Below are 14,003 nucleotides of genomic sequence, written 5' to 3'. Positions count from 1 at the left end.
TGTTTCTCAGAGCCTGTGATGCATAAACATGGCCTTATGATTTTATCTACAGTATGGGTGTCAGAGCTGGTGATTAGCAGCAGTATTTATCTCACTCCTTCTCCTCATGTACATGAGTCAAAAATGACATTTCATCCTATAGGCACAACACATTTAAATGTTACGTAATATTAACTCAGCCATGACATTAACATGGTAATCATCATTGTTAAATTCCACCATGTTGCTGGTATATTTATCTGCACATCAGGGGGTACCGTGCTCCCTGTAATCAATCTATACTGGTACAGTACAATGATGCCTACTTTCTCCATTATTCAATCTAAGGCTGTATGGATCTCTACTTCAGAAGTAGCTGAGTAAATCTCACAATTCTACACCAGCTTAACTTTGTTGAACCTCATTAAGTCTATCACTGATTCCTTAGAAAGATGAAAAGCACAACTCCTATCACTTGTGGGTAAGGTATCAGCCATAGAAATGTACATATTACCAAAAATCTATTACTTATTTTTCATGATTCCATGAATCCCCAAAATAGCTGAACAATTTCGATACCACTGCCCCTCTGACCTATTCTTAAGCCTTGAAATTAGATTTTTCTTTACCTTCATACTTACCCCTACATCTCTGCCACAATGGAACGGTACAAAGTCAACCAATTATTAAAATGGTTCTTAATTTTATATCCACCCATGCTCCTATCTGGCATAATACTAAAATCACAACTGATAGCAAAATGTTCCTCTGGACATTAAATCAAAGAATAATAACCAATGATATTCTGAATAATAGCAACATTCCAACATTTAATAGACCCATTTGAATTCTCCCCCAGTCAATGTTATCCCTGTGTTCTACAAAGCTAAAAATAAGTAAGTGGGCAGAAGTAAGTAAGTACATTGGGGTGCAAAAATCTGGGCACCCCTGGTTTAAATGTCTGTTACAATTAATCTGTATGTGATCAAAAGCAAACTTCGACTCTAATTGGGAAATAGTTAAATTTGAGGCCTTTCTGCACATTTTAAAGCAAGATTGCTTTGTATTTAAATGTTTTACTCTTCATAAACTTTTTTTTTTTTTTAAAGATTACTAAGGTCCAGACCCAGGTGATTCACTATTTAGGGCTTCAATGAGTCAGGTGAGTATAATTCCAGGGCTGAACTTTTTATTCTGAAGTAACCCCATGCCTTCTAAAGTATCCAACTGCAGTGGCTGTTCTGTCTGGTGTTAACCACCATAGGTTCCTCGAAACAGTTGTCCAAGGATTTCAGAATGAAGATGGTTCATTTCCACCCAGAAGGAGAATCTCAATGTTTCAAACTACCTATTTCCACTGTCAGAAATATTATTAAAAAATTGAACAGTTGAAGTCAAGGCAAGGTCTAGAAGACCAAGAAAGATCTGAGATACTATGGCCTGACATGGAAGGAAGAATGGATTCCACCAAATATCAAGAAATGATATGTTTAAAGGTCAGTCCAGACATTAAAGTTGAAGAGAGGTTGGGTATTCCAGCAAGACAATGATCCAAAGTATAACTCAAAATCAATCATGAAGTACCTACATGAAAGATGGTTGAAAGTTTCCCAAACTTTTGCACATGGCCTTTTTATTAGACCATGTGCAAATATAAAACGTAAAAAGTATCATAAAACAATAAAAAGTATTATTAAACTGTAAATAATTAAAATAAAAAGTAATCTTGCATTACATTTTGAAGAAATGTGTCTTATTTAACATTTAGAGGTCAGGTTCACTTCTGTTCACTTAGATATTAATTGTAAAATACTTTTTGAGCAGGGGTGCCCACATTTTTGCACACTACTCTCAGTAAACAAACAAACAAACAAACAGGTAAGCAGAAAATGCAACACAAATCCTGTGCACTTGCATCCCTCTCTTTACTGTAGTCTTATTATTTGGTTAAGCCCTCTCATGCCAGTTGGCATTTAAGAAAGTTTCTGCGGGAGTAAAGATGTGTAGAAAGTGTAAATATCCATACAGCATGAAGTAATCTGACTCCTGGCTTTTGTAATCCTATAAAATACATTCTTAACCATGCTTAAACACAGTAGCTCTAGTATATAGGAAAATATATCCTACTCATCTCAGGTCCCAGGAATCTTTTTTCATCGCTAATATAATTGGAGTTTGCAATGAGTTTAGCATAAAATGTTACAATAGTTTGTTACAATACTAAATATATTATCCATATTAAAATAAAATAAAAAAGTGACTTCATCAGTGCTCATCTCCATTTTACTAACAACCTAAATTGCCCAGGTGTATTCCATTTGCTCTGAATTGTCTTAGGAGCACTATTAGTTGATTGCAACAAAATCAGAGAATATGGCACAACCAAGACACTATCTGTAAAAAATGGCACCCCTAATTCACTGAATAAATTTTGATTTAACAGATTAATCAATGATATCACGTTATATCATTTTAATAATCTGTTATGGTACGTTTTTTGGGTAGATGTGGTGTATCCTTTTTTTTACAGTGCAACATCAGACCTTCCTCTAAACTGAGCAACCAGATGAGAAGATCAATTGTCAGCAGTGGGAATAAATTGTCCAGATATCAACTGGCTTCAGTATTTCACAGATTTAGCCACTTTGCGAGAGTGGCTAGACAGAAGCCATTTCTGGAAAAGGGTATCTTTAAGTGACCTCTGAAGTTTGCCAGAAGTGATATGGCAGACCCTCAAATTTTTCTGGAAGATGAGTCTAAGGCTCTTGAGCCTGAAAGCAAAGCGTTATGCTGGTGCAAACACAGCCCATCACACACCATCCCTATTGATAAGCATGGTGGTGGAACCACCATGTGATGGGGTTTATTCTCAACATGAGGCATTGCAAAGCTTGTTTCCATCAAGGGAAAGATGGATGGAGCAAAGTAAAGGCCAATCCTTGGAGCATGTGGCAAAAATGACAAAGGAATGGTTCGAAAACAAGGTCAGCATTCTGGATTGGCTCAGCCAAAGCCCCAATTTAAGTCCTGTAGAAAATCTGTAGTATGACTTAACTCCCTGTCCACCACTGACACTGTCAATTTAACTTGGCATGTTTTGTGCAAATTTGCATGGACGAATGGACATACATTATTAAATCAATACTTTTAAAAGGTAAATGTGAGTCTTGGGGAAAACAATGTTTATTAGATTTTTTTGTATCAAATGTGTTGGGGGGTGGGGGAACATAGTTCGGTGCTTTGAATTAAGGCGTAAAAGGAATGATTTCTGAAGGCACAGTAAAAAGGTCATACAAGAACCAAGACAAATTGCAGAAAACAACAAAATTATTATATTAAAATTGCAGCATTTCATAATAAAGAAACCTAAAAAACATAAATAGGGGGGGAAATGTACATTCCTGTATATGCATATTTAATAAGCCTGCTTTCATATTTTCACCAGAAAAGATGCCTTGCACAACTATTATACAACAATGCTATTACTTAGAAACAGTAACAAGGTTATGGACAACAGTAAATATGAATATCAAATTAAGCTTTCACATAATTGCATTTCTTCATCTGAAACTTATTTGGTTTCTTATTCAATTTTAATGTGGTTCCCAAATGTTTTACTGAAATGCACTATATACCTGGCAGAATTTGTTCAATGTACCCAGGAAGATTTAAAGATGACTTTCGACTTGATGACTTCAAGGTCCATGTCTGTATTTTGATTTATTTAGTATGGAGCAGAAAGCACGATTAATATTGACGTAAATTCCAGACATGGACGTAGACACACAGATACGTGTGTGTGTATGTGTGTGCAGAGCTAGCTTTAGTTCATACAGGGAAAGAGTTACTAGACCCTTCCAAATCCAACAGTTGAGCTTTGCTTATCTTGATCTTAAATATCTGTGAATTCAATTGAGCTGAAAATGGATGCATCCGTTAAAATCGTTTGATACTGAACGTTTAATCCCAGTGTCCGTGTGATTGACTGTAGCTATGACATAATTTAGTCTAATAGTGCGCGTTTATTAGCATTTCTGGTTCAACAAACACGCTGCTGCTAGTTTCTGGTTCATGATTAAGAATCAGCATGTGAATCTGCGTATAGGTTAAAGGAAACAGCCAATGTACATACGTACGTTTTGTAAGATAGACTTCTACCTTGAGAAGTAAGCTAGATTCATGTATCCGTGGACGCGCACCTCGGCACGGCACTGCGCGCTCAGAGGTTGCTTTTCTCTAGCGGCTTTGAGCCCGTAGCATCCCGAAACATTCGACTGCCGCAAAGCTCAAACTCCGGGCGCATCGTCAAACAGGGCTACATTGGCTTCGAGTACAGTTCGGAAGTTATTTTCGTCTTTTATCTATTTTTCCATATCAAAATTGAGTTTTTTCCGACATATGGAGAACAGTTCATGTTGAGTCTTTAGCCTGTGCGTTTCCGTTATTGGTAAGTAGACTAGCCTCTCGTAATGCTCCTGTTGGGGATCAGCAGTACGGAATATCTAATGTGGCTACCAAAGCATTAGTGCCTTTCGTCTAAATTACGCGAATATGCAGGAGTTGTAAAGCCTAATTTTAAAGGTCTTATCCTGGCGATTACAATATCTCAAATAGTTGTAATTATGCACTCAAAATATTTCACAATTCAATTTGGTGAAACTGTAGCACGATGCATCTGAATGGTTTGGTGCGCGCATAGTAGGCTAATGCAGTGGAGTGGGATGATGCTGTCCTAATCGACAACTTCATTGCGTTTCAGTGGGTCTATATAGGATAGTATATAGTAAGGTGGATAATGCTATCATTTTGCTGTTGATTTGTATAACACATCTACTTCTTAGAATAGCCTGTCTAAGAATATATTTTCACATTGCTAATAGGCTACACTTGGGCGAAGCTATTAAATACATATAAAACTGGACTGTAAGAGCTTAGGGGTTATTATTCTGTACGATCCGTTACTTTTCCTGCCTCAGAAATAAAAATAAATGGAATGTCACTGAAGCGCGTCAATCGTACAACGTGTGTGTGTGTATGTGCGTGCGTGTGTGTGTGCGCGCGCGCTTGGTGAAACACAGGAACACTATGCCGTATCAGAAGGAAGCACGCCCCCTTGCAGTTGTAGGTTCGGTTAACTGTGCATTTATTGGGTTCGCATGTTTCCACGGACCCGAGGTGAATGCAATGCTCTTCGTTTAAGTTATGGTTCAGCATACATGTGCCTCTCCGCTCTATTCACTGTTTGACTTTCTCGTTGCAGGGTCACCAATCATCAACGGCAATTACCATGGTCTGAGAGATATGATTTGATTTCTATTTCATGGGAAGAAATAGAAGTAGGAGTGTGAAAAATCGGAGTAATACTTTGAATCCCTTCTAATTTTGTTGAGGATATTTTCTCATTCCCCTTTTGGACTGCTGTCCGGTCTTTCTGGGATCGTACTGCTTGGAAAGTGTGGCGTCATGTCTTCGAGATGAATGTGCTATGTGTCTGATCTGGGAAATACCTTGTGGAAGGTGTAAAGCGGGAAATAGACAAGGAGGACTCTACAACTGATCCCCATTTTCTGTGCGTAATGAACCTGGAATGAACGACGGAGAATGGATATTATTTGGGAAATATTTATTATTCTTCAAGCTAATTTCATCGTCTGTATATCAGGTAAGACTCATCTTTCATTCTATAAGTTCAACAGTGCAGATAGGTACATTTGTATTCAACCAGGGAACGGACATTAAAGGTGTTAAGAAGTTGATTAATCAGTTAGCTACGCGTTGTTTTGATGGCATATGGAAGTTTAGCTATGAGGATGTGATAAGCTACAGTCTACAGTCATTGAATATGTTGCCTAGATATGGTAATAGGTTGCAGTTTAACGTAAAACTTTACATGTCAAGGCAATATATTTACCTGAAAAATTTGAAGAAAGATCGGACGCAGGTCAGTAACTTGGGGCTCGATGTTGAGCTGAAACACTACAGAGACACAGCTGAATAAATTAGCAATGCTCAATGAATGATGTGTTATTATTTAAAATCACACTGGACAAATACCTTGCGTGTTAGTGTTAATTGTAACAATGACGGTATCAGTCATGTAACTTATACACGAAGTGGGATTGTTGCTCGTGATGGTGGTTTGTCGAAGGGGGTTATCGATGAAGACGTAGCCTACTGTACACCTGTTTTTACAAAATTTCAGTGTTTAAAAGTCATCGCTTAAAATGCTCTCCGTATTTCGAATATGCATGTGCAAATGTACATATGTTTATTGCATGTATAGCTACATGTATGTCGTGTGTATTTATGTGTCCTTTATCAGGGATATAATGATTGCAATATATTTGTTTGCTGTTGGGGTTGTTTAAGATATAGCCGTGCAATACGTCTCTATCTCGTTCTCGGCTGAAATTGCCTAGACTCTAATTACAAAAATTGAGAAATTGTATGCCAACGAATTAATCACAAAATGAAAGCATTTCAACACTGGCGTATACCGTGTTTTTAGACAGCAGTTTATCTTCCGGTTTAAAAATTAAACCGCTATTACTGCTTACCTTCCTTCTTTGTGTGGAATGCTTTGTGCGTGTGAGTAGAAGGCTACTTAAAATAATAAAAAACGATCATTAAAGATCATCCCACTTCAGGGATTAATACTAGGACACTGTATACAAGCGATGCAACGATTCTACAACTCTGCATCTTGTCAGAAGACTTTGGAAACGCCGTTTTCTACTCTAGTTAGAAATTAGGTAGTAACGGTTAAAGCTAAATAGATGTGTTCAGCTTAAATTTAAGTGATCCTTGTAGTTAAAATATGATTTATTGGATTATTCATTGCCATTGAAAAGTTTTAAACATTTGTGTTGGGGGGATCTGTGGTTTTTCGAAATCGAATTCATTTGAAAGCGAATTGTCACGTTAAAAGTCACGGCAATGAGGCGATTACATAAAATCTATGTACAGGGCATTACACAGTCATTTGCATTCATCTCTTCTTGAAAACGACACGTAGATGTCTCCGCCAACGTTATGAATTCGATTGGATTTCCAAAGTTATTTAAGGTAGGTAGAAAGAGACGGAGAAGGTACAGGATACATGAAGCTACTTTAAGCTGCTGTGGTGTCTACCACGAAGTATAATATTTCCAGACTGAATTTTTTTTTTCGAATTGACCCATTTAATCTCATTACGATCAGACATCCAGCAGTTCTCGGTTCAAATTGAGCCAGTGTAGCTTTAAGGGCTGTTCCAACTTCACAGTGCACTGGAACGCAATTTTGCGCAAGGGGATGGGCCTATTTGTCAGTACTGTATGGGGTGCCAAATGTGAACACTTATCTAATTTGACATGTCTTACGGAATGTCATTTCTACCCGGATATGTAAACGATTTCTAAAAGATTTATTTTATGACGATTTACATTTATATATGAAGTATACTATGACAAAAGTTTTTTTTTTGTTTCAGCATTTCATTATTATGCATATATATGTATTATATTTACATATGAATGCCCCCAGAAAGGAAGAACAAGATAAATCAGATAAAAAGGAAAATGGAAATTATATATCTGAGAAGCCAATAGACTTATCATTGTGCCTACAGCCTGTGGATCCAGGAATCCGGTACTGTTTCAAGCCATATTTCTACTAAGTAGAATTAGCTATCCCATTCAAAATAACAAAAACACAAAAACAAAACTATCATTCATAGCTGTAAGGCCAAAGAGGAGTTCAAACTTGACTCTGGATAGTGGAAAACTAACTGTGTATCCGTTTTATAACACAAAATGCTGTTTTAGCATGAATAGTATTTTTACAGAAAAACTAAAATGGTTGACAAGAATGAATTATACAATTGCTATGAGAGTTTTAAAATCACAGAGCAATTAATCACTGTCCCATTGGTTCAGAAATAAAGGTCTTCAGCTGAATTATTAGCTTTCAGTCTCAGCAAAACTGACACATTACTGTTGTTCAGACAGGTAAGGCAAGTCAGTCAGACAGAATGTGATGTAGTTATTGGAAATGCTACCTGTATATGAGATTGCATTATGATTGATAATACCAATGTCAATAAGCAAAACCCTCTTAGTGTCGTAAAAACAATTTTTGCAAGCTTTTCTTAATTTTTGAACTAGGCTATAGCAAGCCAGTATCTTAATTATGTGATTACCTTGCAAAGATTTTGTTCAAACTTCAGCAGCAAGCCCAATTCTAAGCATATGTTGCCCAGTGTATATGTGTGACATACACTTAAATGGATGGTGTTGTATGAATAATGGTGGACTGACCTAGAACTTTCTTTTCAATTGCATTACCAGCAACCATATACGCACATACTATCACACTGGGTGTGAATAGAGACAGCTTTACAATGGAAAAGAAGAATATATGGCATGAAAAAATACAGCCTCAATTCAAGGTTATATCAAATCTGTATAAAAAAAAAACCCATATAATTTTATGTATATAATACTAGTCTGATAATGTATAAGCCATATTTGTTACAATACCTCTGACAGGTGAGTGATTTTAGTTTCTGCTATCTTACATAGCATTTTCTGTATAAGGTAGATTTCTCTGAAATATGGTATTAAATCCTTAAATCACATACAGGTTTGTAAGCTTAACTAACACGTCACATAAAATAATGCAGACATTGATCTTATTCCATTTATTCATTTTCTACAATGGTATCATTCATATGTTATTAATCTATTTTGAAAATACTATATAAAATATATATATTTAATATATTCAGCATGCAACTGGAGCTAGCTATGATCGAATACAGGTAGTAGCCAAAAAAGTAAGTGGGTAAATGAGGGACACAGCGTATATTGAATGCAGGTGCTGTTTCTGTGTTAAGTAATTATTGTCCCAGCACACCCAGGGTCATAAACATGTAAAAATGCTGGGCAGGTTGCTTGTAATTATGGCCTGCATGGCTAGAAGACTTTGAAAGAGGGACAGTTGCAAAGGGCAGCTGTGGTATGAAGTGCATACCCCTACACTTGGATGTCCTTTAGATAGTAGGATCAGTAGGAGTATTAGTTCAAAGTGCAAGACGAAACATGAGAATGTCTAAATAAGTTAATAATGAAGGTCCATCAAGAACTCTGAAGAGCTGCATACTATAGCTTGGTTGTAGTGCAAAGCACGTATTGCATCTTCTGAGTACAGTGGTGCAAAGAACAGGGGCAAATGACAACTGAGCAGGGTATAAATGTCATTAATTCAGCCATGTATAACTGGCATACTGTCAGATAAATCATTATTCACCATGTTCTCAACAAACTGTTCTCACCCACTGCCTGTGTTTATAGTCCTTCAATTCGGGTTTCAAAATATACAGTTAAAGCACCGACAAACCAAAACATTGCATGCACCAAAACATTGTACAGCTATACAATAATGCAAGCTCATTGGTTTAAAATTGGTTCTAATTGCCACAGCCAATGGTGTGGGGGTTTTCAACATCAGCCCATTCACAGAGAAGGGGGAGGGATAAACAGTGTTGTGGTTTGAGGGTGTTTGTTTCTGCAATTCCTCTCTTGACCATTAGGAGCCCGAAATTACCTATTGTGCCTCAAATGATTCTGGAGCAGCATTTCTTTCTTGTTCTGCTAGAGAGGTGACTTCCACAATGCCCCTATCCAAAAATCACACGCAAACGCCCAAAGCTTTCGTGGTCATAGCAACAATGTTGTTTCTAGGCCTTATGTCATGGTCATCCAGAGATCAGATCTGAACCAAATGAAGAATTTATGGGAGATTATGGAACAAGTCTGAGGATTGCAGGATTTTATTGATTTTCTTGTGGAAGGATTGCGCTGCCTGTGGAATCCCAGACACTAGTATATTCTATGCCATGGTGGATACAAAGCTATTCTGGTGGCCCATCATCATTTCAAGTGAGGCTTCTACCTTTGTGGCTACTACCTGTACATTCAGTTGAATGGCGGTTTCTATTTGGAAGGCCCCATTATTTTTCTGCATAGAGGCCTCTGTCTATTGAACATGCTAATAATGAGGTGGCAATCAGCCATATCAATACATTATCTATTTCTAAGTGGTCTGTGAATTTTTTTGTTGAGACATTAGTTGTTCAGATGCAGATAATGATAGTGATATCTTTGGGAATGCAAAGCAACAGACCACAGCATATGATTTATAAAAATGTAAAATGTTTCCCATTATTTGCTTGATGGTATTTATAGCTATTTGATAAATCTAATTAAAATAGTTTGTTGGATTACAACAGTGCAGTTGTTCCATTGTAGTAAGTATTGCAGAATATTTGTAAACTGCCAAGATGTCTTTCAACAAACCAGAATGACAAGATTGTATGCTTATCAGCTAGGAGAAAAGTGAACACTTCACACCTTTATGTACCAGAACATTGCCAGAGTGAAATTCATCAAATTGGTCTGGTGCTGCAGGCAGAGAAAATCATTAAAAAATCGCAAACAATCAGGCATGGCTTGTGAGATTGAAATAGAGGATTCTGGAATTGAACCTTTAAACTGTCCATTGCTCTTAAACTGTTTCTGTAGTTTCCTTGATTAACAATCCAAAATAATAATATACAAAATAATATCAATATTCTGTTTTCCTAGCTTTTATTGCATGTGTATAATGTGTATAATTTCATCTCGTTTTTAAAGTATATATTATATTAGTATATATTATCGATTCAAAAAAGGTTACTAACGATAACAATTTAACCTTTTACCTACTTCCAATGGCATGGCATGGAGAAAGAGTGCTACAGCGTGAAACGATTAAAATAAAGGTTTGGGAATACTTGCTAATTGATTATTCTATATCTAATGTGAACCCTTGTAATTAAGCAAAATAAAAGATAGAGGGTTCAGTTGAATAATACTATCCAAAGACAGGGACACATCAATTTGCTGTAGTGTCGGTAATATTTAGATTACCAGAGGTTCTCTTGAAGAGTGCTGGTCTTATCTTGGACACACACACAATTTAAACTGATTGGAAGTAGATGGCTGCTATACATTATATAAAAAATATATCCTACATCGTAAATCTTAATATAGTCATGCAGTTTTTTTGGGCATTTTTACAACGACTGACTGTTTCATAGAAGGATTACAGATATAATGTCCATCCCTGATCTGACTGTTTTGCATTGCTGTCTTCTTGCTGTTTTTCTGTGGTCCATCTGCCTTTTCTTGTGTGCTGCACAGTGATGAAGTCATAAGCCTTTCCAGGGATTTCTAGAGAACTGCTCTACAGAGGAAAACATAGTCAACCATGAACTTGGGTGTTATAAAACAAACAGCCAAGGGGAAAATGTGTACTTGTCTAAAATACCAGTTTGCTTTATGTATTCAAACACAAAACATGACTTGAATAAAAATTACACAATGTAACAGTGGCACAAATGTTCAAATGTGACAAAATGGCAAATTATGTATTTTTAATTTGTTAAAAAGCCGAGAGGTTTGGGAATGATAATGTCAAGGAATAGTAGGACAATATATATTTGTAAATTTTACCGTACATTTCCCAGTATATAATATAAATGTCAGCAGCATTTCAGACATATCGGACAACTGAACAGGATATCAACCTGAGCGTAGGCAATAATACCTTTTCAAGATCCTCATCATACATTCTATTCATATTTGTATATGTTATACCTTATACTATTTTATAATTCATGATGTGGTGGGGTTTATCTAAAATCTCCTAGCTTTCATGGTTTCAGAGATCTGCAAAATTACTCAGGTACAATAATTCAATTCAATTCAATGTTTGACAGATAGACATATACAGTGCTATAAGTTGTTTAAGTTGAGCTGGGCAGTGAGAAGCTGTCAACTCTTTGGCAGACCATTGCTCCCCTTTTAATGTTGCCTGACTGATGCTGTGTGTTTTATAACATGGTATGAATCATTCCTTCCTTGCACCAACTCACAGTCCAGTCCATATCCTACTACCTAGTGATTTTCACTGTGTGATCGAAACACATGCATTCTTTATGACATATCAACTTACAGTTTGTATTTTTGTTTTCTTTTTTTTCTTTTTGAGAGCCAAGATAGGTAGTATTTATTATTTATTTTTGTGCTACAGTTGTCATGTACAGACAGGCTATTCTTATGCTGCATGCATATTTAAGTAACATCTTGCCCATATTTAAATATTGAAGCATCAAAGTAAATTGGGAGTCAACTCCACAAGCATGAATTTTCCAAATCTGAAAGTCAGGGGCTGGGTTATCCAGAGGGCAGTGTAGCCAGCTACCATGTACAAAGGCTGATGTAGGGCAGTGGCCTGTGTGGCACAGTCTGTAGGGTGGCAGACTCTCAACCCCTACACAGTACCATGCCTCTTCTTCATAGGTTTGATTACCTGTGCTCTGATTCCTTCTCAGTCTTTAAGCATCTGTTCTTTCCCCATCTCTGAATCAAGTGAAATCAATGAGGGCAGGTTCATTACAAAGGTAGATGTAGAAAAAAAGACTTCTAAGATTTTATTATCTTGTGAGAACCTATTTACCTCTTCTTTGATCAATGGTTGTTAAATAACACTAACATTTTAAACTAAAATGTAGAGTAGCCTAGTTAAGAAAATTATGGCTATGGGATTGAAGGATTGAAACTGCAAACTGCAATTTATGTATTTTGACTTCTAATGCAATTGATGCACGCTGAACACAAAATCACATCGCAACACACAACGTGAAGGTATAAACCTTGCCTAAGTAAGCAAGTTTAAACCAGCATGAAAGCATAAGACAATAAAAGCATTAAACTATTTCATAAAGCATTCTACAACTGATCCAGAATGCTGCAGCCTGTCTGGTATTCAATGTTCCCAGACATTCACATGTCACCCCCCTGCTCAGCAACCTCCACTGGCTGCCTGTTATGGCTCGCATCAAATTTAAAACTTTGGTGCTTGCATACCAGGCAGTTAAGGGATCAGCCCCTGTATATATTCAATCCCTTATCAAGACCTATACACCAACAAGACCCCTCCGTTCTGCCACTTCGTGCCGTCTGGCGCCTCTCCCTTGCCACACCTGCACTTCACGCTCACGACTGCTGTCTGTCCTGGTCCCACGGTGGTGGAATGACCTCCCGGTGGATGTCAGAACGGCAGAGTCTCTGACCTCCTTCAAGCACAGACTGAAGATTAATCTCTTCAGGCTACACCTTTCCATCCCTAACTCACCACCATGATTAGCCTTAGACTGTAATGGCACTTATGTATAGATTGTATAGATAGTGTTACTTGTATAGATATTGTTGTTTTTTATTGGCTGTTGTATTGTTGTATTTAGGGTATTCTAGCTGCCAACTGTGGTATGCTAGTTTGGAAGTTGATTGTACTCTTCAAGGGTTCTGATTATCTGTATGTTTACACTAGGACTCGGAACTGTACTGTCCTCTCAGGTCCTCTTAGCACTCATACTTGTGTTTGATTTGCACTTCATTGTACGTCGCTCTGGTAAATGCCATGTAATGTAATGTAATATTTCAAATATCAGTACATTTAATAGATTATGTTACAGTATGGTTGATATTAGTATTGACCAAATATTTGATGATTAAATTATTATAATGATAATTTACAATAATTATAATAATACATTTATTTTATCTACCACTTTTCATGGAACACAAAGACACTTTACATAGTACAAATGCATAATCGAAAAAGAATAAAAAATAAGGAGCAAGGATTAAAAAGCAAAAACATCAAACATAAGACATTAGAGGTCATACATTAAAAGGAAGTTTAACAAGGTGAGTTTTGAGTGCTGTTTTGAATGTGGGAAGTGAGGTGGAATCTTGAATATTTTGGGGTAGAGTTCCAGAGGGAGGGGGCTGTGATGGAAAATGCTTGGTCACCCCAGGTCCAGTGCTTGGTCGTTATGGAGGGGGTAAGGAGGTTAGTGTCAGCTGATCTAAGGTTACAGGTGGGGGTATACCGGTGGAGGGGGTAGGCATGGTATGACAGAGGAGAAGGTTGTTGAG

At 37.0% G+C, this 14,003-nt stretch overlaps 1 protein-coding gene across 3 annotated transcripts in view; it reads left to right on the top strand.

The window, feature by feature from the left end:
- Positions 1–4,161: 4,161 nt before the first annotated feature.
- ca10a (carbonic anhydrase Xa) overlaps positions 4,162–14,003 on the top strand; it is a 175,674-nt gene continuing 165,832 nt past the window's right edge. For 2 of the 3 annotated variants that reach the window (XM_061232251.1, XM_061232249.1), the window contains exons 1-2: positions 4,162–4,426; positions 5,240–5,641. In XM_061232251.1, the coding sequence (XP_061088235.1) occupies positions 5,581–5,641 (61 nt within the window). In that variant the 5' untranslated portion in view covers positions 4,162–4,426; positions 5,240–5,580. Of the gene's footprint in view, positions 4,427–5,082; positions 5,155–5,239; positions 5,642–14,003 lie in introns of those variants that run through there. The other variant, XM_061232250.1, reaches the window with a different exon arrangement.

The sequence above is a fragment of the Conger conger genome, chromosome 2 (assembly GCF_963514075.1).
Source record: "Conger conger chromosome 2, fConCon1.1, whole genome shotgun sequence".
Taxonomy (NCBI): Eukaryota; Metazoa; Chordata; class Actinopteri; order Anguilliformes; family Congridae; genus Conger; species Conger conger.
Note: the sequence above shows the minus strand (reverse complement) of the source record. Positions and strands in the feature narration are given on the sequence as shown.